Genomic DNA, 27,913 nt, shown 5'->3' with positions numbered 1-27,913 from the left:
CCAATCATGTAGCCAGCACTCCACCGCTTCCTGCTGACCTTCCTCAATGTCCCAAATACAGAAAGTACCAGTATCAGGCCTGCAACAACAAGCACAATGGCGAAAACCATCATGGCAATGATGATGTCATTTTTGCCAACTATACCTCAGTCAGCCCCCTGAGCTCACAACTCCCAGATAGCAGTGCTCCTCAACAAACTGTTCTCACCCCCTCCAGGATCAAAGAGGAGCCCTTTGTGTTTGAGGAGGAAGGGGACAACAGGGATGGTTGCAACCCAGAGCTGTGTGCAGAGGAGGTCTTGGAGATGGAGCTGGAGGTCGAAGGAGGCCCAGTAGCAGCTGAGCACTCCCCTAGCCGAGGCTCGCCCTCCTCCTGCCTGCGTACCTACCTCCAGAGAGGTGGCCTGGACCTCAGCGGTGTGCCCAGCACCACCATCCAGCAGCTACTCACCAACAGACTGTCCCTCAACCACTACAGGGAACTGGCTCGAGAAAGAGAGAGGGAAAGGGGGGAATCTCAGGGCTACTGCCAAGGGGACCTGAAGCCCGGCATGGCAGATGCATTACCAGCAGCGCTGAGCAGCACTGGCAGGCCCATGGAAGGGCCAGTGTCCTGCGATGGCATCTTAAAACAGCAGGTGGAGCTAGACCGACGCAGTGTCATCTTCTCTTCAGCTGCTGGCGAGCGACAAGGAACATTGGCTCACTCCTATGTGGATCGGAAATTCCTCGAAAATGTACCAGAGGCCCCTCAAGGGCTTTCTCTCCCCTCTGGTCAGAATGTTTCTCCCTCGCCCCTTTCCTCTTCTGTCTCAACCGTGATGCAGGGGGAACCTCCTTCCTCCGGCCGTTCACAAGCCACCACCAGCTGCCCCGTCCCCATCAAGATATCAGCCCTTTCCCCTCCTCCCTCGGCCGAGCCCAGAACCAGGACTTCCAGCTCCTGCTCCTCATTCTCATACCTGGAGGATGGAGGCAGCGGCAGCTCTCCATCCAGCCTGCCCCAGTTTGACTTCTCCTCGTCCCCATGCTCGGGCTCCGTGTCCGGCCTGGCCCGCTGCCTGGCCGGGATGGGGGAGCAGCGGAACCCTGGGGGTGGAGAGGCTGTCTTCTCTCAGGATTGCACCAAGATCAAGTGTGAGCGGGCATTCGGTCCCAACGGTGCCAACTCCAGTGACGAATCAGGCTCCTTCTCAGAGGGAGATAGTGAGAGTGGCCTCAGCAGGATGGCTGCACCTGAGGTCAGTAGGCTGCTTTAATATACTATACTTTCTTCTTAGCCCAGGATCATCTTTCCTCCCAGTCTCAGTTTTGGCCCGAGGCAAGTTCAGCTACTTTCCAGATATAGACATAAGTCGGGTTTCCATCCACCTGTTTTTATGCGAAATTTCAATTTGCGCATAAAAAAAGGAGTGGAAACGCTGCAAAATGCGAAAAAACCTCCAAATATCGATACGTTTTTCACGCTTGGGGGAGGTGGAAAGGTTGGCCATATCGATAAATGGTAATGTGATAAATGCAGTGGAAACAGATTAAGCTAATCTTCCGTCATCTCTCCATTCAAAAACCAGGCAGCTTCATGTTGAATTGTCAGCGTAGCTACACTAAATAGTAAGGTCAATAATGGTAAATACATGCTGTGTTTAAACAGCGACTCACTTCTGGAATTGCTCCGTGGATTATAACGCTATGCTTGCAGTTGAAGAGTGGCACCTGGTAATCCAGAAATTGCATCTTATGGTCTATGTACTTTTGTAGATAATCAAGAAACTTTAAATGAATAACGTAGATGTGTTTAATAGAGCTAGCGCATGTAGGCTATCGGGTCTAGCAGCAGAGCAGCAGAGGCAGACAGCCCCAAACACCAGGTGATTGACAGCTCTATAATACATATAATAGCAGCGGATGGAAACATATTATTTTGCATTTTCTTTTGCCGACTTTCTGAAAATGTTGGAATATACATACTTCGGCATGCGCTGGGACGCGTCATCAGTGATGTTAGCTGGGGTCGTAAGGTGTTTCGGGTCTCTCAACATCATACACCCTCGCCCAGTAGACCCAGCCGAGGCCAATTAAGACCCCGACCCGCGTCCCAGAAGCAGCCGCTACGGATCAGCCTTCCTACTCTGTCTGCTACGTTGCCCGCGGAAGGGCTGATCACACCCTATCCGCTGCAATAGAGCTAGTGCTACGCCGCAGTGTTGAAAGACCCTTCAGTGCATGGAGGCTCAGGCTCTGTGGGTTTCTCCCGGCCGCGCTCCTCCCTCGTCTCACCAGACCCTCCCTGGTTAAAAGGCAATCCTACCATGTCGCAGCATGGGCAGAGGACGCCTCAAGAAGGCCTGTGCGCTGCACGTCATTCGCCTGCGACGAGCACCTCGCTCTAGCCTGAAGGCCCCCAGGCCGCGCCGATGTTTACAGATTTTCGGGAGGCTAATCCGTAGCGTTTGTGGATTTCTCCCTCGCGAGAGAGCCAGGCTGGGGGTGCTAAACCCATCCCGTACTGGGTGCCGTCTCTCCGGCCGTCAACTGTCTCTCCAGCTCGTCACCAATCTATACTTGGTTGTCACCTAGACTATTCCTAAGTGCCACTGGCAGGGTGGCCAGAATTATACGTTCGAATATACATACTTCGGCATGCGCTGGGACGCGTCATCAGTGATGTTAGCTGGGGTCGTAAGGTGTTTCGGGTCTCTCAACATCATACACCCTCGCCCAACATCTATTAAAATTTGCGGTACCTTTGGATGGAAACCCAACTATAGTTAGTAAGGGCTAAGCTTCTATTGTACATTTTAGGGCATTATTAGTGGAGAGAGACAGGTCCCAAGGCCAGACTCAAAGCCAGGAAGTCACAGTTACATGGTATGCACCTTAGTCAACTGAGCCACTGCCAAGCTTAATCAGACAAAGTCTGCTCTACAGCTGGGCTAGCAAAACCTGGGCTAGATAACTGATTCCTGGACTAGCTAACCCTGGGGCAAAATCAGGTGTATCACTCTGTATAATATTTTAATATAGAACTTGAAATAGCCAATGGCTAAAATCCCAGTTAGACAGAGTTAAAAAAGAAACATGAACATGGAGTTCACCTTGGTCTGGTGTTAAAAGAGCTTAAAATTCAAATACTCATGCTCCCATTGTATAATATCCTGTGAGTGTAGTTCAAACCTGGCAACACATACTATGTATGAATTCTTTTATACCTTTTTAAGAATAATTTTGTAATACCCTTTTTTTCTCCTTGCTGCTTATGAATGGCAAAGTGTTTGATACCCTCACCAATTGAAACACTCAAATAGGCTTGGCTTTATTTGGTAGCCTCCGACTTAATTTATTGTGAATCAATTGAAACATTAGACTGTTAGGCAGGGATTCATGATTATGTTCCCTTTATTAATTTAGGATATGGTACAGTCCATCCAAAGCAAATGGTACAGTCCATCCAAAGCAAATGATATGGTGCAGTCCATCCAAAGCAAATGATATGGTACAGTCCATCCAAAGCAAATGATATGGTGCAGTCCATCCAAAGCAAATGATATGGTACAGTCCATCCAAAGCAAATGATATGGTACAGTCCATCCAAAGCAAATGATATGGTACAGTCCATCCAAAGCAAATGATATGGTACAGTCCATCCAAAGCAAATGTTGAGTTTGCAGGATATAGTTGGGGTACATGCATGGATGGCACTGTCGATTTGTTGTTGTTGTTGTTGTTCTAACCAAGTTTCACTGAGAATAGCAGCCATCTGTAAACAATAATTGGCCACATATAAATCTGATATATCAAACGTATAAACTGCACTTTAGTAGTAGGTAGCCTACAGTAGGTTGCTAATTCAGAGGATGAGAACCGAATGAATCTGTGACATTTTAAAAGCACATTCTACATGTGATTTAAAGCTGGGACTATTCTTAGACAGTTTTGTCTCCTTGGAGACATGCATACACACGCGCGCGCACACACACACACACACACACACACACACACACACACACGCACACACACACACACACACACACACACACATGCACACACACACACGCACACACACTGTGGAGATAAGAGAGCTACATGGTTGCCATGGTGATGCCTAAGCACATTCCGTATCTGAGGAGATGTGAGATGAGTTCTATAATGGAGCTCACACACACACACACACACACACACACACACACACACACACACACAAAGACACAAAAGACACACGGGATATGAGCTGTATTGGATTTGAGTCTGTGTTGTATGTGAGTCAGTGTGGATGGATGAATGCATTGTAAGGTGTTCTGCTTATCATACATACAGTCATGTAAATTCATTTTAAGAGTCAGAATAACAAATCCAGTCCATTTATTTTGATGGTTTCCATAGTAAAAGTGTGTTTGCTTATTCAGATGTGTTACATTGGATCATTTTTGCACAGTACACTATTATATTCATCTGATCATGTTAGAAATAAAAGAAGACCGTGGTTGCTATCCATTCTTGTAAGTAGTTTCCAAGCGTTCCACCTGCTGTTTGGATTGTGTTGGTGTTTGGATGGTTCAGTCGGGCTTAAGCGTTCTTCTCATGACCCATGTTGTTGTTGCATGTTTTTGTAGCGTATACACTCAGTTGATCAAAAGTAGTCTAGCAAACTATTTGTTTACACATTGCCGGGACTTGCTATGGCTTGAGAACATGACAAAGCTTCATAAGCAGTTAAACTTAAAAGTTAAGTTGATCATACCAGTTTCTCCATTGTGTTGTTTGTTTCCATGACCAGCTTTGGGGCCCAAGTAAGACTTGATAAAATGCAAGTGAAAACTAGCTTAGTGCTTGTTAGGCAGTGTTTGTCTTTGCTGCATTACCACAAAGCCAAGACAGACAAGAATGGCAACCAGCTACAGTTTGATGGTTTTGATAATCTATAGAAAATGTAATGAAAAATGAAATAGAATTGGCACTAATAAATCACAACAGCAATTTAGATAACATCGCTGCTAGCAAAACCTACTACTGTATGCTAATGTTAAGGTACACCCTCAACAAAAGATAAGCACTCTTTAAACAAAGACCTACCCATATTGTATATTACATGCACATGCGTGCACGTGCGTGCGTGCGTGCGTGTGTGTGTGTGCGTGCGCGCGTGCGCATGTGTGGTCTGTCCCAGTTCTTTGCCTTGACCCAGTTGTCTCACCCGTAGAGCGGACACACGCACCCTAGGGTGCCCTGTAGCCAGGTGGAATGTGTCCTGTCCACATCCCCTCTACCATCTGCTGCCCCCCACCCCAGTTCTGGCCCCTCAAATCAGGCCAGTCCACCAGGCTAACCCCCCCCCCCACGAGTAATTCAACTACATGTTGCAGTAGCCTGGTCTCCTTTAGTGTTTTTAGCACTTTACTTGCTTGTGAATTAGGGCTATATAAATAAACTTGACTTGACTTGACTTGACTTTTCTCTCATTTTGAATAGTTAACTATTACAACTACCAAGTATTTTTGTCTAGAAAACAAAAGAAAAAAAGTTTTTTCTTCATAAATGAATTTTCTTAAGCTGTGAATTCCTCTTCAGGGTGATTGATGGTGGGGAGTCTTTATATCCCAGCATGCATTAGGTGGAAGGCAGAGAAACACGTCTTGGTCCGTACGTCCTTCTGTCACACTGTAATGTCCCAATGTAAAGTCCCAGAGCACCCCCCCCCCCACACACACACACACACACACACACACACACACTGACGGGATGGGACGAAAGCAATCCTTCCCAGTGTGAAAGCATCTTGCTGTCTCTGAAGTTAAGCAAACACATTTTCTTGAGGGCTTTGCTGTAGTTTAGCTTCTTCCTCTGTGGTGTCTGGCAGCTGCCCCAACACTGTCATGACCTGCCGCTCTACCACAGACTTCTCTGCATTAACAACACTGTCATGACCTGCTGCTCTACCACAGACTTCTCTGCATTAACAACACTGTCATGACCTGCTGCTCTACCACAGACTTCTCTGCATTAACAACACTGTCATGACCTGCTGCTCTACCACAGACTTCTCTGCATTAACAACACTGTCATGACCTGCTGCTCTACCACAGACTTCTCTGCATTAACAACACTGTCATGACCTGCTGCTCTACCACAGACTTCTCTGCATTAACAACACTGTCATGACCTGCTGCTCTACCACAGACTTCTCTGCATTAACAACACTGTCATGACCTGCTGCTCTACCACAGACTTCTCTGCATTAACAACACTGTCATGACCTGCTGCTCTACCACAGACTTCTCTGCATTAACAACACTGGCATGACCTGCTGCTCTACCACAGACTTCTCTGCATTAACAACACTGTCATGGCCTGCTGCTCTACCACAGACTTCTCTGCATTAACAACACTGTCATGACCTGCTGCTCTACCACAGACCTCTCTGCATTAACAACACTGTCATGACCTGCTGCTCTACCACAGACTTCTCTGCATTAACAACACTGTCATGACCTGCTGCTCTACCACAGACTTCTCTGCATTAACAACACTGTCATGGCCTGCTGCTCTACCACAGACTTCTCTGCATTAACAACACTGTCATGACCTGCTGCTCTACCACAGAATTCTCTGCATTAACAACACTGTCATGGCCTGCTGCTCTACCACAGACTTCTCTGCATTAACAATGGAAAGCAGAACACGAGCCAGAGAGAGAGAGAGACACAGATATTGGGAGGTGGATTTATTACTGTCCAAGGCTCACTCTGTCATTCCAACCTTAATATGTGACTGGTGGGAGTCACGGAGCAGCTATATATAGATGTGTACAGAGGAGAGAGAGAGAGATAGAGAGAGAACCTAAACAGACGCCCCCCCTCCACCTCTCCTCTCCCTTTCCTCTGTTGTCGCTCAGAGAAGTGAATGATCTCATCCCTGTACACTGGCTGCACCACACACTGCCTGCTATGTAGGCTATAGCATGGCAAGGATCTCTTCTACTGGTGGAGTAGACAATTAATATCTTTATGATTCACCTATAATGAATAAGCTTTGATGGACTGAACAAGTAATACTTGCTTTTGGAGAGAGAGAAAAACAATGGATTTTGGCTGTTTTATAAAAGCAAACATATGATTGAATGAATGCAAGTGAGGATGCATGTTATTGGATTTTCATTTGGGTATAATGAAACCGTCATTTTATCGGCCTGTCATGTTCATTTCGGGCCGAAATTTCATTTGAAAGACTTTATCAGCCAATACCGACGACATGCCCATATCAAGAATGAATGAATGAATACATAAGCAAAGAAATATATGAATAAATAAACAAATGCATAAACAAATAATCAAACAAATGAATCCAAATGGATAAAGGTAAACATCCAAAAAGTAGATAAATAAATAAATATTTAAGAGTAGATAAATGCGTATAAATAGTTGAGACATTAATTGAACACTTATAAAACAAAACCAGCATATTAACCAACGTGACTCTCAGCCTTACTGGTCTGTAGCTGCTCTGTGAAACAAAGAGAGGTGTTTCTCTTTGTGTCAATGCTGCAGGACTTGATATTAGGCAGCTTTGTAGTGACACCTAGTGGGTGTTCTACCACATTGCCCTTCAACAGACCATGATTATTGTTGAATGATACTACTAACATTATTGAATTGTTTCTTCATTGATTAACCCTACTTACCCTACTTGCATATAGTCAAAATTACAATATAACTATTCTCTAAATACGCTAAATGTACAGGAATATGTTTTGTTGAAATCCTTGAAAGTTTGTGAATTTGAGGGGGGAATCATCACCCTTGAAGGTTTTTGAAAATATATATAAATAGACATTGGTAATTTGAAAGTGCTTGAATTTATATATTTTGTCCATGTTCTATTGATATTTTTTACTTAACGTGCACAGCACAGTTGAGAAGCGTTCAGACAAAGCCATGAGCTTCTGTAAGGCCGTGTGTCATATAGCTTCTTTTTCTGACAGTTAAACGCTGGAAGTGCGCTGGGAAGCGCTGATCCCAGCGCACAATATGCAATCAAGCAGATTGAAAATAACGTTAGGAAGCTAGCTTGATAGCATAGACTGTAGCTAACAGCTAACAACCTATTCTGTGATAAAAGCACAACACTCAGCAGAAATATTAAGTGTCGTCTAGCCAATCTGCTCCCACAATTGAGCCTTTCTGTCTCTGTTGTGATAGTTTATCCATATGATTAGTTGCCTGAAAAGGAGCACCCAACACCAGCGTCTTTCTGTTAAAAGTTAAAACATTTTCAGCTGGAAGCGCTGGGAGCCGGCGCACAAAAACAGCCAAAATTACAATAACTGTTCTCTATACACACTGTGTATTTGTTTTGTTGAATGGATGACAAATGTGTGAAATCCTGTGATCCCCAGGTGAAGCTACCCTTCCCTGTGGACCAGATCACCAACCTGCCACGCAACGACTTCCAGATCCTGGTGAAGATGCACAAGCTGAGCTCGGAGCAGCTGGAGTTCATCCACGACATCCGCCGCCGCAGCAAGAACCGCATCGCCGCCCAGCGCTGCCGCAAGAGGAAGCTCGACTGCATCCAAAACCTGGAGTGTGAGATCCGCAAACTGGTACAGTCACATCGGCAACCACGCACACACACACACGCACACACACGCACGCACGCACGCACACACGCACGCACGCACGCATGCACGCACACACACACACACACACACACACACACACACACACACACACAGTGGTTCTCAACAGTATGCCAGGGACTTAGAGGCTCACACACGCAAAGAAGACAGACTGTTGCATCACCTCACGCCTCCTGTGTCGGGGCCAAAAAGGTGCACTTGAACACACCGCAAAGGGGACATTCAGACCAAAAGAGTTTTTGGAGCTGCCAGCGTCTTTTTGCAATTCATTCTCTGTGTAAGGACGCGCTAAACGTGCTCCTCTTTTAATGAACGCACCTGGCGTTTCAGTGCTGGTGGCATCTGTTGTTTTTGGAGGAGCGCTGTGGGCGTTTTAAAGCTGAAAAGCTTTTTCACTCCTCCTACCTTTTCTCCTCCCGAGGGATCCTCAACCTCCGCTGCTGCCAGAATTGCCAATAATCTGGCTTTCATGTTGACAGTGAACAACATCAAACAGACAAAACCAGCTGGCTACCGTCCGTGTGGTCGTTGTGTTCTGATCTGTACTGCATGCGACTACAGGAGAAAACAAAACGGAGCGCAAAAAAAACGCTCCGTGCGCTGTGTTTTGTGCACAATGGAAGCGCTCTCAACATGATTTTCATAGCGTTCTGACTGAAAAAAACGCTTTTGGTGTCCCCAAAGACTACAGCCGACTACAGTCTACAGACTACAGACGGTCAACTAGCACGTACAGTACAGTACGTTCTGTGTCTGCGTGAGACCTCGGACTGAGCATATACAAACCAGATACATGAAACAAAGCAGCGATTGCCTAACATTTTCACACCACTCTCGCTCACCACTTAAACGCTTTTGTAATGTAGCTACTTCTAGTTGACTCGAGAATATGTCTGATAAAAAGTTGCAAATGGCGTTGGCAGCCCTTGCCTGGTCTTTTGCTTGTGGAAGAAGAAAGTTAGAGGCGGAGGCGAAAAATAAGAAGAAGAAAGCACACTAGATGGGTGATATCACTTTCCTGAAGGCCATGTCGTTGTGAAAATATTTGTGTATTGGACTTACCAGATGAGATGACATAGAAAAATGAAAAGAACGTTTTGTGCGTGCCCCCTGCACTTTGCATATTAAGCCAACCAGCCGACGGTGCGCGACACACGGCAAAGACTAGGGCCAGCGACAGCCCCATGTTGACCGATGACCCGCCATCAGCCCGGCCTGTGTCAGGACCTTAAAGTCGAACACGTTCGTCACGTGCTATGAGTCCGTTTCAGACTGAAAACATAGTTTGTCTGAGATCACAGGTTGAGAGGCGGGTCATAGTATCATGTCGATGATTTTATTCGACAATTCTGGGGACTGGATGGGGCTTTGGCCAATCCTGGCGTGTTCCGCCTCCAAATCGAGTGGGATTCAGTGTGTTGTGGCGCTCCCCTCGGGAAGAGCCTTTTGACGGGAGGTTAGTGGCTGAGTGGAGCCAGCTGCCTTCGTGTTGCCGAGTGCAGCACGTCGGCCTGGAATCTCCGAAGTGCGCCCCCTGACAACCGAGCTCTCGGATGCGCGCGCCATTATCGCTGCTGTAAATACGATATCCCTGGAATGCGCGTTTTAACGAGCCAGTTACATTTCTTTGCATTCTTAGAGATTATAGTTTTTGGTTTTTGTTCATGTTTCTAACAATTGGCCAAGTTAGTAGTTAGTTTATGGGATAGGAATTCTGCCAGATGACAGGCACTAGGCGCCATTTTCTACTTCATTTGGAAGAGAAAATTATCCTGAAATGACGATTTGATTGACAGCTGCATGTTGTGATATGATTGGTTGAAATGGGGTAGAAATTTGATAGTACTAGGTGACGTCAGCAAACTGTACATTACTGTTATCAATGAAATCTTGAAAAATGAACTTTTGATGTGAAAAAGTGTGAAAAACTAAAGAAATTAGATTGTTGTGATTTTCTTTGCATACATTATTAAATAGGTGCACTGCATACCCAGGTATTTGAACTAAAAGAAAAGAAAAGTCATTTTTGGGTTCAGCTCCACTTTAAGGTTTTCTAAAGAAACAAGATATAAGATTTAGAAGAAGATATGAAAGTCATGGAACAGGTCTGACGTGTCAGGACCTAAATAAAAATAAATACATGAAAAAAGGAGATAAGATATACAAATACATTTTTGAAACCTTGTACAATTTTGGAGAGTTTGTGTACAAAAGGGGTCGGGGTCACATAAGGGTAAAAATACAAACAGGTGAGAGGTGATCGTTTTCCAGTCATTGTGGTAGAGAGAATCTGAATAGCCCCGGTGTGCGGAAGAGAGAGAGAACATGAATATTCCTTATACATGATGGGTGAAAGGTAACCTGACGCTGCCAGATGGACGGTATAGCTCCACATAGGTTTCACTAAACCAGTCGATCCGGGAATGAAGTAACCAGACCCACTGACGGAGGCGGGCACTTTTTCCAAGCTACTTGGCAGGTGATTGGATGACCCATCTGTCTATCACCGCTGGTGGGTGTTAACTTCAACCAATCAGATCGCCGAAGGTGCCTGTGGATGATCTCCGTGGTATTCATTGATTGAGTCCTCACGGTCGTAAAGTCACCTTCGAAGCATTTAGTTAGATTATAACGAACTAGTTGTGTGGCTTAGCCTTCCCAAATGTTGAGGGTCGTTTTTTAGAATTTAATACATAGAATTGGGAACGTTACATTCAATTTCATTCAGACTGCCTGTCACTTCCGCGGCGGCAGCCATGTTGACGAGTGAAAAGAACTACAAAGACCATGTACCCACCGCCTGAGCCCGCCTACGGCTGCCGCTGATTCGTCGGCCCGGCATGGCTCGACCAATCATCTTAACTGCATGTGCGGGTCCAGACCGTCACGGAGAACCAAATGAAATGTGAGTTCACGTGACGGGCGGTTTACCAGGCTAGGTGAAAGGTGTGTGAAGATATAATGAATAGGTGGGTGGATTGTGTCATGGATGGAGGTATGGGAGGGGGGGGAGGAGAAAGAAAGTTACAAAATGTTTCTACCCTATGGGTCGTCCATAAAGTAAAGAGACATTCATTCAACGATCAGTCACCACCTCCACAAAATATGCCCTTAAGGGCTTTATGTATTTTACCCATTTAGATCATAAATTAAAGTAATAAATAAATAAAGGCTTTTCTGGAGACGGAGACAAAGAGTGATCCTTTCCAGTACATAGATGTCATTTACTATATCCAACCATTCTTGTATTGTGGGGGCTTCAGGAAGTAGCCAACAGTTTGTAAGCGCTTGTTTACCGGCGAGTATCAGAATAGCAAATAAATATTCATCCGATCTTCTTGTTTGAAAATCAGCATGGTTTCCTAAGAATAATGTGGGAAATTCCAAGGGGAAGTCCCTGATAAATATACTTTTTAATGCTTTATGGAGCTCTATCCAGAAAGGTTTTTATCACTGGAGAATATGTGCCAGTGGTTGGCTCCTTGAAACCCACACAATCTCCAACATTCTGCCCCATCAATATGTGCTTTCTGTTTTGGTGTAATGAAGAACCGCACAAGACACTTCCACCCAAACTCTCGCCATACATGAGACCAGGACCTCCACTGGCTTCCCATCTCGGCCCGCATCAAATTCAAGACACTGGTACTGGCCTACAGGGCTGTACACCAGTCAGCTCCCCTGTACCTGCAATCTATGGTCAGGTTCCAAACCTCTCAGCGCTCCCTTCGCTCCTCCACCAGTGCAGGTCGCCTCGCTCCTCCTTTGCTACGGGGGCTCAAAAGTCGCTCATCCCGATCTCGACTCTTCTCGTCCCTGGCACCTCAATGGTGGAATGAGCTTCCACCTTCGGTCAGGACAGCTGAATCACTGCCGATCTTTCGGAAAAGACTAAAGACACACCTTTTCAGGCTCCATCTGGGCCCTTCTTGATCTAACTTCGTTCTCTCTCTTTCTAAAAAAAAAAAAAAAAAAAACTAACCCAAACTTGTACCACTAACCTAAACTTGTACCACTGTTCCTTCAGAAGTCGTAGTTATCATAGACTGTGCTCCATAGAAGATTGCTCTATTGCTGACAAAAATGTGTTATTGTAAGTCGCTTTGGATAAAAGCGTCTGCCAAATGACGTAATGTAATGTAATGTAATGTTGGTGTCATCTTATAGGATTTTAAAAAGATAATTGAACTTTTGGGGAAAACTTTTGGGGAAAACCCATCAGGTCTTTAACCCGATGATCTTCTCTGTCATTTGGACTTAGGTGTGCGAAAAGGAGAAGCTGCTGAGTGAGCGTAACCAGCTGAAGGCGTGTATGGGCGAGCTGTGGCAGAACTTGTCCTTCCTCTCCCAGGAGGTGTGCAGGGAGGTGCAGGGTCAGCCGACTCCCAGCATCGACCTCACCTCCAGCCCGCCCTCGCCTTCTCACGGAGAGGGCTCGGCCCAGAGGGGGGCGCCACAGGCCCCGTGTCCCTCTGGCGTGGGATCCAGTCAGAAGGGGCAGGAAGGCAGCAGGCAACCCGGGGTACAGGTGTCCACTCTGGGGCAGGAGAACCCCGATTGTCCCCCCGTGCACGGATCCAGCGTGGATGTATGTAGCCCCACTGTAACGGTGGATTTCTGTCAGGAAATGACTGAGAAATGCACAACGGATGAACAGAAAATAAATGACTGTAGTTAGAGGCTGGTAGTTATAAAAAAAAAAGTTGTTTTGTCCAAGACACACTCATAGTTGTCTCTACCTTGATATTTAAAGTAAATTTGTAGTTCTGTTTTTTTGTAATGATGACACTAGAGTTGTCTTATCAGCAATACTGTTCAACAGGTATTTTTGAACTGGTGACAATAACAATAGCACTGGCAGCTCGCTCTCTCTCTCTCTCTCTCTCTCTCTCTCTCTCTCTCTCTCTCTCTCTTTCTCTCTCTCTCTCTCTTTGTCTAGGTGGGTTTCCATCCACCTGTTTTTTAATGTGCATTTTCAATTAGTGCATTAAAAACCTGAGTGGTAATGCACAACAAAAAAACAAGAAAATTAAGTATTGCCCCCCCAAAAAAGGTTTACGCTTGGGGGAAGTGGAAAAGTTGGTCTATCGATAAAAGGTAAATGTGACTAAGTGCAATGGAAACAAATTCCGCGAATCTCCCGTTGCGAATCTCCCTTGTCTCATGTGGTTGCATGTTACCTTGATAACTGGAAAAAGTTACCACCCTGTAAAACATGACAGGCTTGTTATGACTCAGTAAGATGCACTCTACATGTCATCATATACACTGTAAAACATGACACAGGCTTGTTATGACTCAGTAAGATGCACTCTACATGTCATCATATACACTGTAAAACATGACACAGGCTTGTTATGACTCAGTAAGATACACTCTACATGTCATCATATACACTGTAAAACATGACAGGCTTGTTATGACTCAGTAAGATGCACTCTACATGTCATCATATACACTGTAAAACATGACACAGGCTTGTTATGACTCAGTAAGATGCACTCTACATGTCATCATATACACTGTAAAACATGACAGGCTTGTTATGACTCAGTAAGATGCACTCTACATGTCATCATATACACTGTAAAACATGACACAGGCTTGTTATGACTCAGTAAGATGCACTCTACATGTCATCATATACACTGTAAAACATGACACAGGCTTGTTATGACTCAGTAAGATGCACTCTACATGTCATCATATACACTGTAAAACATGACAGGCTTGTTATGACTCAGTAAGATGCACTCTACATGTCATCATATAGTATACACTGTAAAACATGACACAGGCTTGTTATGACTCAGTAAGATGCACTCTACATGTCATCATATACACTGTAAAACATGACACAGGCTTGTTATGACTCAGTAAGATGCACTCTACATGTCATCATATACACTGTAAAACATGACACAGCCTTGTTATGACTCAGTAAGATGCACTCTACATGTCATCATATACACTGTAAAACATGACACAGGCTTGTTATGACTCAGTAAGATGCACTCTACATGTCATCATATACACTGTAAAACATGACAGGCTTGTTATGACTCAGTAAGATACACTCTACATGTCATCATATACACTGTAAAACATGACAGGCTTGTTATGACTCAGTAAGATGCACTCTACATGTCATCATATACACTGTAAAACATGACACAGGCTTGTTATGACTCAGTAAGATGCACTCTACATGTCATCAGATACACTGTAAAACATGACACAGGCTTGTTATGACTCAGTAAGATGCACTCTACATGTCATCATATACACTGTAAAACATGACACAGGCTTGTTATGACTCAGTAAGAGCCTGCAAGACAACGGCACGTAACGGGTGTAGCAGACCAGTGTACTCTCCATCACCAAGCTTTCCATCAGGTTCTCCTCATGGATGTGTTCTCTTTACCTCACATTTATTCAGAGAGCAGGGGTCATTCTTTCTTCACCCCAGTTTTCCTTCATTTGAGGTTTGACTGGTGCTCTTAATTACATCAACTGGTTGATTTTGCAGATTTTCTGAAAATTCGGCTAAGATTTGCGATACATTTGGATGGAAACCCAACTTCTGTCTTTCTCTTCTTCTCTGCTTCCCTCCCTCTTTGGTGCATCACGGGAGGTTAAACTCAGGAATCCCTCAGAATGTTCAGCAATGTCCCTGTTAACATGTACATGTAATTTACCTTGCAGTCCCCTCCTAACTTTTCAATGACTTCTGTTAACATGTACATGTAATTTACCTTGTAGTCCCCTCCTACCTTTTCAATGACTTCCAAAGTCCCTTTGATCCATGGAAGATATCATTTGACCTTTGGAATCACATTTCCACCAACTGCCACATTTAACACTATAGACGGTTTTAACTTGACAACATAAACATAAGTTCTAAATTGCCCCTAGCTTACTTCCTGTTGCAGTGTTTGCTAATACAATAGCTGACAGGAAATAAGATAGGTTTCAAATTGTTCCCTAGCAACACAATTCTTTGAAAACCGTCTATACATGATCAAATACATCCTCTATAGACCGAGTCACCGTGACGACGCACTAACAACAACAGTCACTTCCGGGTAGACAACTGCCAACTGATTTGAATTGTGGAGATATGGACAAACTGATTTATTGTTTATTTCCGATGTCATTTTCAGACGTAACTGTAACATTGAAAGATATACACCGTAGTTATACACGCTGAACCCACCTATGTGACATTTCTGCTGTGCTTATTTTATGCAGCCTACTGTGTTAACGTCTTCAACCAAATCTCCCCAACAGCGACAGGCTGGTCGGACTAACTGCTAGTTTCGGGTCAACTCAACTTTTGGGTCATTTTCTTGAGTCTGTGGCCCAACAGGTAAAGTAGGTCTCCAAAGGAACATTAGTGAACGTGTTATTACTAATGAGGTATGAAAGCTTCAAACATGCATTTTACACTTCACCATTTTCTCTTGATCTCAGTTGTTCCCCACCAGAGTTTTCTACCCGAAAGATATTGTAAACAAACGTGATTCAGTCTATACAGTAACAAATTGCTTCCCTTTTATCAGGCAATTGGCATTTCAAGTGACCCAGTTATTGTTGAGTGGCACAGGACTTTAAAGTCAAATGTTACCAAAGGTGTGTATTTGTCCAATTGTACATTAGAAGAAATAGTCAAATGCACTCTCGTTATGCAAAGCTTCTTTGGTCAAACTTTCACTTTCACTTTTCCCTTCTGCTCAGACGGCCATTTCTACACGTTCTTCTTCTGCCTTTCTCACATCTGTGCTGAGACAAGGAGGGATACAGGGATGAATATTGCATAATTAGAGAAGGATGTGCCTTTTTCACAGTCACCATTTCGTGTCTAAAAGGCAGCGTAAACACAGGTGCAACCAAATCATTCATTAGGGCCCCAGCACTGGAACACCTAAATCGATTGGAAGTTGCAAACCCTAATTAATGTTTGGTTGCACCTGTGTTACTTCCTGCCTTTTTGACACAACATGGCCGCTGTGAAAAGGGACTATTAGAATGTTGAAAGTCACAGCACTGCCCCACCACCTCTAAGAGGTGAGCTATGGCATTGAATTTAAGCAAACGCATTGGCACTTAAAAACACATCCCACGCCATCACTGAGGTCCCAAGACACGGTGTCAAAAAACTACTTCACTTAAATCATAAGTGCTCTTTTTTGGGGATCCAATTATTTATTGTCTTTTATGTAGTAAGAATTTTAGTGTTCGTACTTAACACTGTTGTATTGTACATAAAACAAATAACCCTATTAAAGGTATTTGGTATGTGGGTGTAAGACACCTAAACATGACAACGTCTTACATGATGTAAATTTTTGAAAACAAACAGTGGAATTTTCCATTTCCACTTGCAATTCAGCATAGCTAATGTGGTCTGATCAGACATTCAAAGCTCCAAACAAACACATTTTGGTGCATTACTGATTGATGATGACGCCAAATTCATCAGCTGTTGAGACATCAACGGACAGACAACACATCACCCCAAAGCCAACAGAAACTGACATTTGGTCAGGAACCCCTGCCGCTGGAGGTCGTCGTCATGCCACATCAATATCTGACGGGACAGGCTAGTGTCATGTAACTCTCGCCTCGCCTGCACTGTTGATTTCTGACAAAGAGGGGGCAACCTTTTTCTTCGGCAAGTGACGGCAAGGGTTCCTGCCTGAACGTCAGTATTTGACGGGGTGGGACTCGGAGTATAGTGGTGAGGTTGCAGTGATGAAGCATGTGGCAGGGGTGAGTGTTGACGTCTGCCGTTTTGCTACCTGCCACTTTGATGCACAAGTTGCGGCATTTTTATGGCATTTGAATCCTCGCAGTGTTTTTGGCTTCTTTGTCTGTCGTCAGTGTTAAGGGGAAGTCACTTTCAACACAGTAAGTTCAAAATAATTGTGCTTGATTTTGTGGCACTTTGTTAGAAGTACGTCAGTGCTTCATTTGATGGAGCTGAAAGTGAGCTGATCCAAAATGCCCGATTCTCACCACAATATAGTGTACAAGCCAATGACAGATCTCCGACGAATGTACTGAGTGCTCAGAGTACACTGAAGAACACTGATCAGCTGGTTTTCACACACTTTAATTCATTCATGTGATTGTGAACATGTTAATTTATTTATTCTGTTGTTGGGGTTTGGGGTGGGGTTTAAGGGAAGTTCTGTAGATCTCAAATGTAGGCCAATACCCTTTCCTAGCATTCTGTGTTTGTTAATGGTTGTATGTTTTTATATATAAATATATATATTATCATTGTTATTATTATTATTATTGATGATTTGATGAAAGATTAGGTCTTTGATATTTTTTTTGAGTCACAAATGTACTTACTAAGGATAAGTTATGTGCAGATTTAAACTTAAAGGGTGTGAGTATGTTTACAAATGTGTGTGTTATTTTTCATGTCGAGAGTATCTCTCCCCTTCAAATGTGTGTGTATGGGATTTAGTCCTGATCAGCGGCAGCTGATGTGAATTTCTCTTTAAGACGCTTCACCTGGATGGGGCAGGTGCACTCTGATTAGTCTGAGGCTATATCAGCACCATGCAGGCGTGGCCCCCTCGCTCCTTGATTTCCACTGCAAGCAGGTTGACGTCACGTGTACCTTGGCTTTGAGCTGTATGGTAGCGTGTACAGTATGTGGTTGACAGCAGTATTATATCATTGAAATATTAGTTAAATGCAGAAAACATTACATGAATGCTCATATTAACATTGCTAGAACATCCAAACACAAATTAACTTTACCGGCTCATATTTGGATAAAATCCATGCAGTAAAACCACTGTCAAGTGATTCTAATCTTAATCATTAATTAAAGGGACATCCCACCGATTTTCAATGCTGATTCATTTGGCACATAATCTCACACAAATCCGAAAAGTGGCAACAGTTTTGCAGACAATCATTTAGTTTGACAGTTATGGAGAGTTGATTTGAGATCAGTTGTGGACCAGTGATGTCATAACTGAATGAAATGAATCAACATTGGAAATTAATTAATTTAATAAGCAGAAGAATTGTAACATAAAGGTTATGCTTTATTACTATGGCTATGCTTAGAGAAAATCACTCTAGGTGAGATCAGCAAACAGTCTGGTGATAGTTTTATTAATACTAAAGTGATGTTGAAGCACTTTGATGGTGGGCAGAGATTAGCCCCCTGCCAGTGAGACCACAGAGAGGTTTCTGCAGGAATCTGATATGGAAACTGACTGTAGAAGCTCCACAAAACTCATTTGTCCTTAGCTGGCATGATCTGTTGTCCGCTGATATGGCTACAGGAGGCTGTGTCTGCGTGGCGCTGATATAGCCTCAGACTCATCAGGGCGCACCCTCATCCAGGTGAACCCCCATCACCCCCATCCAGGTGAAGTCTCTTAAAGAGACATTCACGTGAGCTGCCACTGATCAGGAATAAACCCCATACACAGAATGTGAAGGGGGGAGATAGTCTCTCAGCACATCCTGATATCGCTGTGTTGGTATCGTTCCCGGACCCATTATTTTTTCCTAGTATGGACCAGGACGACCACGGCCTGAACTGATTGGTTGCCACAACTGCTTCGTCCTGAAAATGTGTGGCAAGTAAAAAAGATGTGGTTAAGATTAAGGTTATGGTTTTCTTTATTAACCACGACCATAACCAAACCCTAACCGTAACCAAATGGTTGTACTTGCCTCACCCGAATGTTTTTTTTAAATGTGTGTGGTTTGACGGGGAATCGACCCCCAGTCCTCAGATTGGAAGACAAGTACCTTTCCCATTAAGGCACAAGCCTGAGCATACCCTGAACTGCACCTTTTTCACTCCCTAACCTTTTTTACTTGCCGCATGTTTTCAGGAAGAAGCAGTTGCGGCGACCAATCAAATGAGTTCGGGGCGTGGTCATCCCGGCCCATACTAGGAAAAAATGATGGTCCGGGAACGATACCAACACGGTGACATCAGGACGTACTGGTCTCTTCACAGAGAACCTGGGTTAACCAACCATTCTTTTTCATTTTGTAAAGTTGCGAACACTTGAGAATTAAGTCAAATAGAAAAGTTTTTTTTCTTTTTTACATAGATTTAAGTGTAGGTTAATTGTGACAAATAAGCATCTGACAAGTGCAGCTACAATTCTTGCCTTAGAGGTTTTAGAGGCCAAAATAATCCAGTAAGGGAACAGAGGATTTTATTCAATCAAAACTACACTGCACATGTGTACAATAGGCAAAATCCAGTGCAGCTTTGGCTGAATTGGTGTGATTGCAGAGGTTTTGAATAGAGCGGACTCTTAACACTTATCTACCTGGACAATTCAGCATACCTCTTCTTTTGGGTAAGGACTGTATATGATAGACATGTAGACAGTTCACATAATGTTGTTTCTAACTTTTTACAGTGGTTATATCATTGTATTTGTAGGTTTTGGTGAGCCATTTTTTTTACGTGTCCTTTTCTGCAACTTGACTGTTATATGCAGATTCAACATTTATTTTTTTGTAATTTTATTTGTATCTTTAAAAGTTCAAATTACTTGTATTTTTTATTTGATTTTTTTTGTAAATACTGTGCAACATGTCGTGTTTTGTTTATTTGATATGCAAAAGTTTTGAAAGAAAACAACAGCATTTTGTCTAGGCAATTTCTGTTCAGAAATAAAACAAAAAGCATGTGACAATTCTCTGGTGAGTATTTTTTGTTGCTGTTAAAGGTCCCATGTGTAAGAATCGGGAAACAATGAACATGTATTAAGTGTTGTTTTATTGCCAATGAGTGAATGCCCTGCAAGAAACTTAAAAAATGACAGCAGCCGTGTGTCTCTCCATCCAGCCGTTCAGTCTCTGTGGTGATTTCTATGAGCTGGACTCGGCCGAGGTTTCTGCGCATTCCCGAGCCTGCCTCAGGCAGCCAGCAAATAAAACCAGAGAAGAAGATGCACACACTAGAACAGGCTAATGTTAGCTAATGGAGTCCACTAACGTCAGCAAACGACCCACCACAACACAGAGTCCACTAAACAGTCCACCTCAGCAGAAAAATAAAATAAAAAGTTATCTAGTGAAGTCCGTCTAGCCAAACAGCACCAATGTGGCGTCAGGGGGGACTAGAGTCGGGGCTGTGTTTTCAGTTCATGGAGGGGCCTTTTAGCTTGTTGTATTAGCTTGAAAGAGGGCCACAGTGGAAATCAGCCATCAGGCTTTTTTGTGTTTTTAATCCTCAATCATTATATATATGTTTTTTTAAGCAGGGGGTTCCTATCTGGAAGAAACCCCAGGGGAGCACAGCAAGAACATGCAAACTCCACACAGAAAGGCCCTTTTTGACGAGCCCACCTGGGCCGTAGGCACTGAGGACATGGGAATGGGGACACACCCTCAGCGCCCAGAGCGTCCCAGGTGGGAATCGAATCCGGGAACTCCTTGCTGTGAGGCAACAGCGCTACCACTGCACCCCCTCGCCGTTTTGAATCTTATATGGGGACCGATTATGTTCAGCCAATCATGTATGTTTTTTAAATTTAGTCAAATATAAGTAACTAGCTAGCTTATTATGGTAGCTGCTATGCTGTTTACAATGAAACTTACTGCAGAAGACCTGATACCAGAATAAACGGCTGGCTGGTGCGGTGCCAAAAGTGATGCACAAAATGACTGACAAATATTGTGGTTTTACCTGGCTGTTGATAACATAAGCTTGCTTGCTAACACGGACAACACCTAATCAATTTACCAGCCAGAAGCCCCGCTAATTCATCCAATACCGTCTTGTGTGGATAATGTAACAGTCACAACATTACTAATGTTATGCTTTTGGAACATTGTTTGGTTGCAGTAACCGATCAAGTCCCTGTTCGGGTGCCAGAAACACATTTGGTGGCGTTCCAGCTCACACCAGCCCCAGGGGAAGCAGGCCGCTGCTCATACTAACGTTATGCGATCCACTTCCAAACAGCCAACGCAAGCCAAAACGTGACCACGCCACAATCATGTCCACTCATTCATCCAGAAAGCCAGCAGTCCCGGGGTTGAACTGGACAATAAATTGGTTTGGCTGGTTAAGAAGCAACGGATGGCAGGTCCATGCTGTCACTGTTTTGGCCAGGCAGCTGCTGTGCTGCTCCTGCGAGCACGCACCAGCATGAGCACAGCGGACTGCAGTTTCTCTAACGGCCACCGGTGTCAGTAAGAGTACAACATTACACATAGCCCCTTTAAGAAGCATTTAATTTGAATAATATAAAGAATATAATTTCATGAAATGACTGTATATAAATTACTACAAATACACAGTTCCTATACAAGTCTTTGACTTAGAAAATGTTTTACATTTTTAAAGTTACAAACATCATAATCCATGGTCTTTGTTCTGCACAATCTTCAACATTCAACCTACATGGAAAACTGTCCATAAAATGATACAATCTTTTTTCTTCCCCAGTACCCACATAAATCACAATAGTTATGGGCGTTTTAAGGTGCTTGGAATCCCAAACATTTGTGTTTGGCTGAGTCTGTCTCACGATGGCTGAATGTTTGGCTGCTCCATGTGACTTGATCAATGTTGGTGGTTGCAGATATAGATTCTTCTCTGCATCAGAGCTCCTGGCCACGATGCTACCTCCTCTCTTCACTTTTTCATTATAGAAGATATATCCAGGAACATACTCTGAGAAAGACCACAAAAAAAGCTTCAACTTAGATTATTGCTGCTATTGGACAATAATACACGTAACTCAAGGAATAAACACACACACACAAATGAGCTTTTCTGTAACAGGAGCATTATGTATTTTATGCATGTTATCCAAGGTTATTATAGTTAACGAAAACTAACGAAAAAACGAAAACTAGAATTGAAAAAACATGAAATAAACTGAAATAAAAATAAAAACTAAGCTTTACAAAAAAACGATAACTAACTGAAACGGTATTGTGTGTTTACAAAACTAACTAAAATAAAATAAAATTGAAGAGAAAATGTCCTTAGTTTTAGTCTTTGTCAGTTTACAGTATTTCATACATAATAAGCCTATATTTTGAGTGGAGATGAAATCTATTTTCCTAGATCTATCATATTTTATGACCCTTTTGAATCTCACCCCTGACACACCCCATATTACAAAAAAAAATAGGAAAGGGGCAAAAAAAGACTAAAACTAACACTGAAACTAATAAAAACTAAACTAAAACTAAGCATTTTCAAAAACTAAAAACTAAACTAAACGATCAAACCCACCTTAAAAACTAATGAAAACTAAACTGAAATTGAAAACACAAAGTCAAAACTAATAAAAATAAAAACTAATGAAAAAATCCAAAACTATTATAACCTTGATGTTATCATGAGTTTATATTTAAGCAGTAACACAATCATATTTTTTATGAACCATCTAATATAAAATTATCAATTTTATTGTTAATCATTGTCTAATATACCATTTTCATTTTCATTGTTACAAATTGTCATTGTTTACACATTCATAGGACTAGGTGATACTTTGATTGCAGATAATTTAGAGATTCTAATATCTATCTGATTTCATTGCCTTTTAATAGTAATTTGGAAATTCAATTGTATGTTTCCACCTGCTCTGCCTGCTCTGTTTTCAAATTTCTTCTTAGGTATAGTTTCTTATTGTTTCCCTCATGTGGTTTTCATCTTCAAATAGCTATTTATTTGTTTGGCCTCATGTCAAAATTATGGGGTGTTAATCTGAAATAACCTCATTAGCAATTTGATTTCTTTCCTCATTTCCACTGAATGGACAGGCCAGTGTTAAAGCTGCCAACTCATAACTTGGCTTCATCCAGATCTCTCTCTCTCTCTCTCTCTCTCTCTCTCTCTCTCTCTCCCTCTCTCTCTCCCCCTCCCCCCCCCCTCTCTCTCTCTCTCTCTCTCTCTCTCTCCCTCTCTCTCTCTCTCCCCCCCCCCCTCTCTCTCTCTCTCTCTCCCTCTCTCTCTCTCTCTCTCTCTCTCTCTCTCTCTCTCTCTCTCTCTCACCCTTCCCTAGCTTGAGTCTTCTCTTCTGCTTTCTTCTATCTTTCTGGTTTATATGTTTTCTCTCTGCAGCAAGTCCTGTTTGAATTGATGCTAACTGGATGTTTCCCCCTTCACTCCTCCAGCATGGTTTGGCCTCTACTAGAACATTGTGCTGTGTTCTGGCCACTGCTAAAACATGGAGTTATGTTATTGCAACATCTATGTCATTTGTTATTTGGCTCAAATAACAGTTTCACAAAACGTTTGAAAATGAAATCTGATACATGAAAGCTGCTCTTTACATACCATTGACATTCTGCGTCCTCCAGGAGGTGGCATCATCAGCATGTCTCCCTGCAGTGAGCCCAGCTCATCAGACTCCTCTGAGCTATGTATGGATGGGCTCGTGGAGCCACTGATGGTGGACATGGTCTCGGACGGCAGCCTGACCATGAAGCTGGTTTTCCTGGGGTTGGAGAGCAGGACAACACTGCCCAATGAGTCCTTTGGGTCATCCGCTTCCAGCTCCCTGACAATACTGGACCTGAAGGTTCTGGACACCAGAGTTTCCATATGGCTAGGTTGAGGGTGTTCTACTCGATGGACATCCTCGTGATGAGCCTGGTTCGTTGGACCTCCCTCCACATTGGGCAGGGCAGCAGCCCAGGCTGGATGGTGGTGGTGGTCTGCCATGGCTGTGTGGATCACTGGATCGTCATGGGTTTGGATGGCATAGTTCTGGCCAGTCCTGGGTGGCTGTGTGGACATCCTAGGCTGGGGGTAGGTGCAGTTGGTCTGATTGTGATGTGCCAGGCTGTTGTGCCTTGGTACCTCCTGGTCTGCTTTGAGCCCAACACAGTAAAGAGGAAGCTTCAGGTCTGCCTCTGGAGTGACCTTTAAGATGCTTTGAGTTAAAGGCTCATTGTGAGGTGACACATTGCTCATGACACAAAGGTGCTGTAAGGATGTCTTCCTCGTTGACTTATCTATCAAACTGTCTTCATCAGTATTCTTTTCCCCATATAGTGTCTGTTTGATTTTCCTGATGCCCAGGTGGGATATTTCCAGAATGTTGAGGAGAAGCGACACACCAGCAATGACAATCATGAAGACCATGAAGATGGTCTTCTCTGTGGGCCTGGAGATGTAACAGTCTACACTGTTGGGGCAAGGCAGCCTCTCACATTTATAGAGTGGCTCCAGGCGGACTCCATAGAGGATGTACTGGCCCAGGATGAAGCACACCTCCACCCCTGAGCGCGTAAGGATATGGATGATGTAGGTTCTCAGTAGAGAGCCTCTCAGGGGAGCCTTCCTCACCCGCTTCTGCTCGTCCAGCCTCCTCAGGTCCCTCTCCATGCGCTTGTGTTCGTTCATCTCCACCTCTGCCTCACCCAGCTCCTCCCTCAGCTGGGCCCGTCTCCTGCGGCGGTCCTTCTCCAGGGCTCGGATGCTGTAGAGGGCATGGCCCATGTAGAAAAGTGAAGGTGCGGACACAAAGATGACCTGCAGGTAGGGATGGGGATCATTAATCTTTATTGATATTGATACCATTTTTGAGAGTGCTTAACGATCCGAGTTATATCAATACCACTATCGATACTTTATACTACTATACTATCGATTATTTTGGTGGAAAGACGAGTTTGATTTTGGAACAGAATGGCATTTACGTATCCTGGTGAGGCAATTAAAGTCTTCTTTGTTTAGTTTAATGGCAGTTGGCAGGCAATTCGATTGTTCAAATTTAAAACATTCAAAAACTTGAATCGTAGTCCAAAAAGTTTCATTTAGTCTAACTTTATTCGAAATTGCTTAAATGGTCTTATAAACAGACTAGTTTTGACTGCTATCGGCCATCGGCTATCGGCATGGTCATCCTACTGTACCACTCCAGGTAGGATGGCCAAACCTATATAAACCAGCTGACAGGACACATCACAGTAAGATCACATGACAGCAATGCTTCTGAGGAGGACTGCAAGGAGTCAGTAGAAACATGTCAAGGTACGGAAAATAATGTAGCCCACTAGTCTGTTTATAAGAACATTTAATTCATATTTAATCAATGTATGTTTGTGCACCAGTGATTTGGGGTAAATTACATGACTCTCATCTGTCAAGACATAACATTATAAAGCTGTCAAGACATAACATTATAAAGTCCTGATAGGAGTATCGATAAGCTCAGACCTTACTGATTTTCGGTTTTGAAGAATTCTTGATGGATAACGGGTCTCAAACCCCAGCCCAGCCCTACCTGCAGGACCCAGAAGCGGATGAGGGAGATGGGGAAGGCGCGGTCATAACACACGGCCTTGCAGCCGGGCTGGTCAGTGTTGCAGATGAACTCGACCTGTTCGTCCTCCCATACGTCCTCGGCAGCCGCTCCCAGGACCAGCATGCGGAAGATGAACAGTATGGTCAGCCATATCTGGCCCACCATAGTGGAGTGAATGTGGACCTCTTCTAGGATGCTGCCCAGCAGCTTCCAGTCACCCATGGTCAGCTGCTCGCCGCTTCACTGCCACATGTCCTCAGGCTGTGACAGACATACGCAGCACATATGGATCAGCTCTCACAGTAGCTCCTACTTCTTCTGCTTTGAGTTCAGCACATATAGATCAACTCTTACAGTAGCTCCTACTTCTTCTGCTTTGAGTTCAGCACATATAGATCAGCTCTTACAGTAGCTCCTACTTCTTCTGCTTTGAGTTCAGCACATATAGATCAACTCTTACAGTAGCTCCTAGTTCTTCTGCTTTCATTTCAACACTGCAGGAATGAGTCCGGAAGACCTGGATGTTAGCTCTTCCGGTTCCACCGTGTAAAAGTCAATGGGATTTTTTGTATGTGAATTTTGGTTGAATGCCTGAAATGTGGTTAACAAAAGTTTATGAAACTGTGAAATTCATGTTCAGCAAAATAATCTTCAGAAATGAGGACCACACACAGGGACAGCTGAAATGTATGTATATTTGTGTGTACTTATATGTATGTGTACAGGTATGTATGCACATATACATAGCTATATAAATAATATTTATGTTATTGTATTATATATTATTTACTAAACTACACTATATTACTTAAGATTAACAAAATAAATAAAAAAAAAAATTAAGAAAAAAAAAATAATAATAGAAAAAGGGGGTAGGACTAGATAAGTTTTTGAACTTCTTCCTACTCCTTTTTGAACATGGAAATCTTCATTTGAATTATGTACTGGATTTTTCTTTCTTGAAAGATATGCTTGATCATTTGATTTTGTTTGTTTTGTTTCTTGAATGTACTTAAATGTACATGTTTTTATTTGTCTTTTTTTAACAACATGTTCAAAATAAACTAAATAAACTAAACTAAACTAAAACTAAACATTTATGACTTTTGAAGCTTTTTCTGAAAAGTCATAAATGTGGTCCTCATTTATGAAGAATATCTTGCTGAACTCGAAGTTTGCCGTCTCACCACCTTTTTGTTAACCACAGAGCTTATTTCATAGCCTGGTAAACCAGCCGGTCACGTGAACTCACATTTCATTTAGTTCTACCAGACCGTCTGGCCTTAAGCTTTCACCCAGTGTTTGCAGTGTGTGGAAGTTGGGCGTGTGTACTTGCCTTGACAGACAACTCCTTCAGCCAATCAGCGTTGGATCCAGTCAAACCCAAATCCACTCGGGAGAACGGCAAAAACATATTTTCTGCCGAGAAACTCCGCTGTTGCGGCGATACTCCTGTACTTGTTTAATTGTTGTTATTAAGTCTATTTCTGCAATAACTGCACTTTATGGCTGTTTAAACTCGGCGAACGTTGACATTAGTCCTCAAGGCAGCCATTATTGTTTTGCTAGCGGCATTCCTGATTGGCCGGTTACGATGTCAACTACGAGGCGGGTCGCTGATTGGCTAGAACGCTTGCAATTTCTGCAAATACCCTCCCAGGGCTTGAGGCCAGACAGTCTGGTAGAACGAAATGAAATGTGAGTTCACCTGACCGGCTGTTTTACCAGGCTACTTATTTCAAGCATTTAACAAACATTCCCATACAAAAATCCCATTGAGTTTTAGAGGAAGGAAGCAGGAAGTGCAGGCAGGGACTTCTGGGTTGGCATAAAAAATATGTCATCCCTGTGGTATTCTATAATCTGCTTAGAGTTGTAAAATGATATTCGCCTAAGATACAAAAGAAAATGGCAGAGTACTATCACAAAGGGTTGCATTTAAGTGTCTGTTAACCATGCAAATATAAATCACAAAACATAGTCTAAGTTTCCCCTAGTG

At 43.3% G+C, this 27,913-nt stretch overlaps 2 protein-coding genes across 2 annotated transcripts in view; one reads left to right on the top strand and one right to left on the bottom strand.

Annotated features, from left to right (window-relative positions):
• Positions 1-13,310, top strand: part of LOC310773345 (transcription regulator protein BACH2-like) — a gene marked incomplete at both ends in the record, with an annotated part of 25,371 nt that extends 12,061 nt beyond the window's left edge. The window contains 3 exons of the mRNA XM_083633217.1: positions 1-1,241; positions 8,390-8,596; positions 12,894-13,310. The exon at positions 1-1,241 is cut by the window's left edge and continues 289 nt beyond it. Of these exons, the coding sequence (XP_083489343.1) occupies positions 1-1,241; positions 8,390-8,596; positions 12,894-13,310 (1,865 nt within the window). The remainder of the gene's footprint in view (positions 1,242-8,389; positions 8,597-12,893) is intronic.
• An 8,970-nt stretch (positions 13,311-22,280) lies between these two features.
• Positions 22,281-26,136, bottom strand: gja10a (gap junction protein alpha 10 a; the record flags this gene model as incomplete). Its single annotated transcript, XM_083634334.1, has 3 exons — positions 22,281-22,319; positions 23,940-25,139; positions 25,894-26,136. The coding sequence occupies 3 exons, from the start codon at positions 26,134-26,136 to the stop codon at positions 22,281-22,283; spliced, it is 1,482 nt and encodes a 493-aa protein (XP_083490460.1).
• Positions 26,137-27,913: the final 1,777 nt, after the last annotated feature.

Source organism: Poromitra crassiceps, assembly GCF_964638095.1.
Source record: "Poromitra crassiceps genome assembly, chromosome: 3".
In the NCBI taxonomy this organism is placed as follows: domain Eukaryota; kingdom Metazoa; phylum Chordata; class Actinopteri; order Beryciformes; family Melamphaidae; genus Poromitra; species Poromitra crassiceps.
Note: the sequence above shows the minus strand (reverse complement) of the source record. Positions and strands in the feature narration are given on the sequence as shown.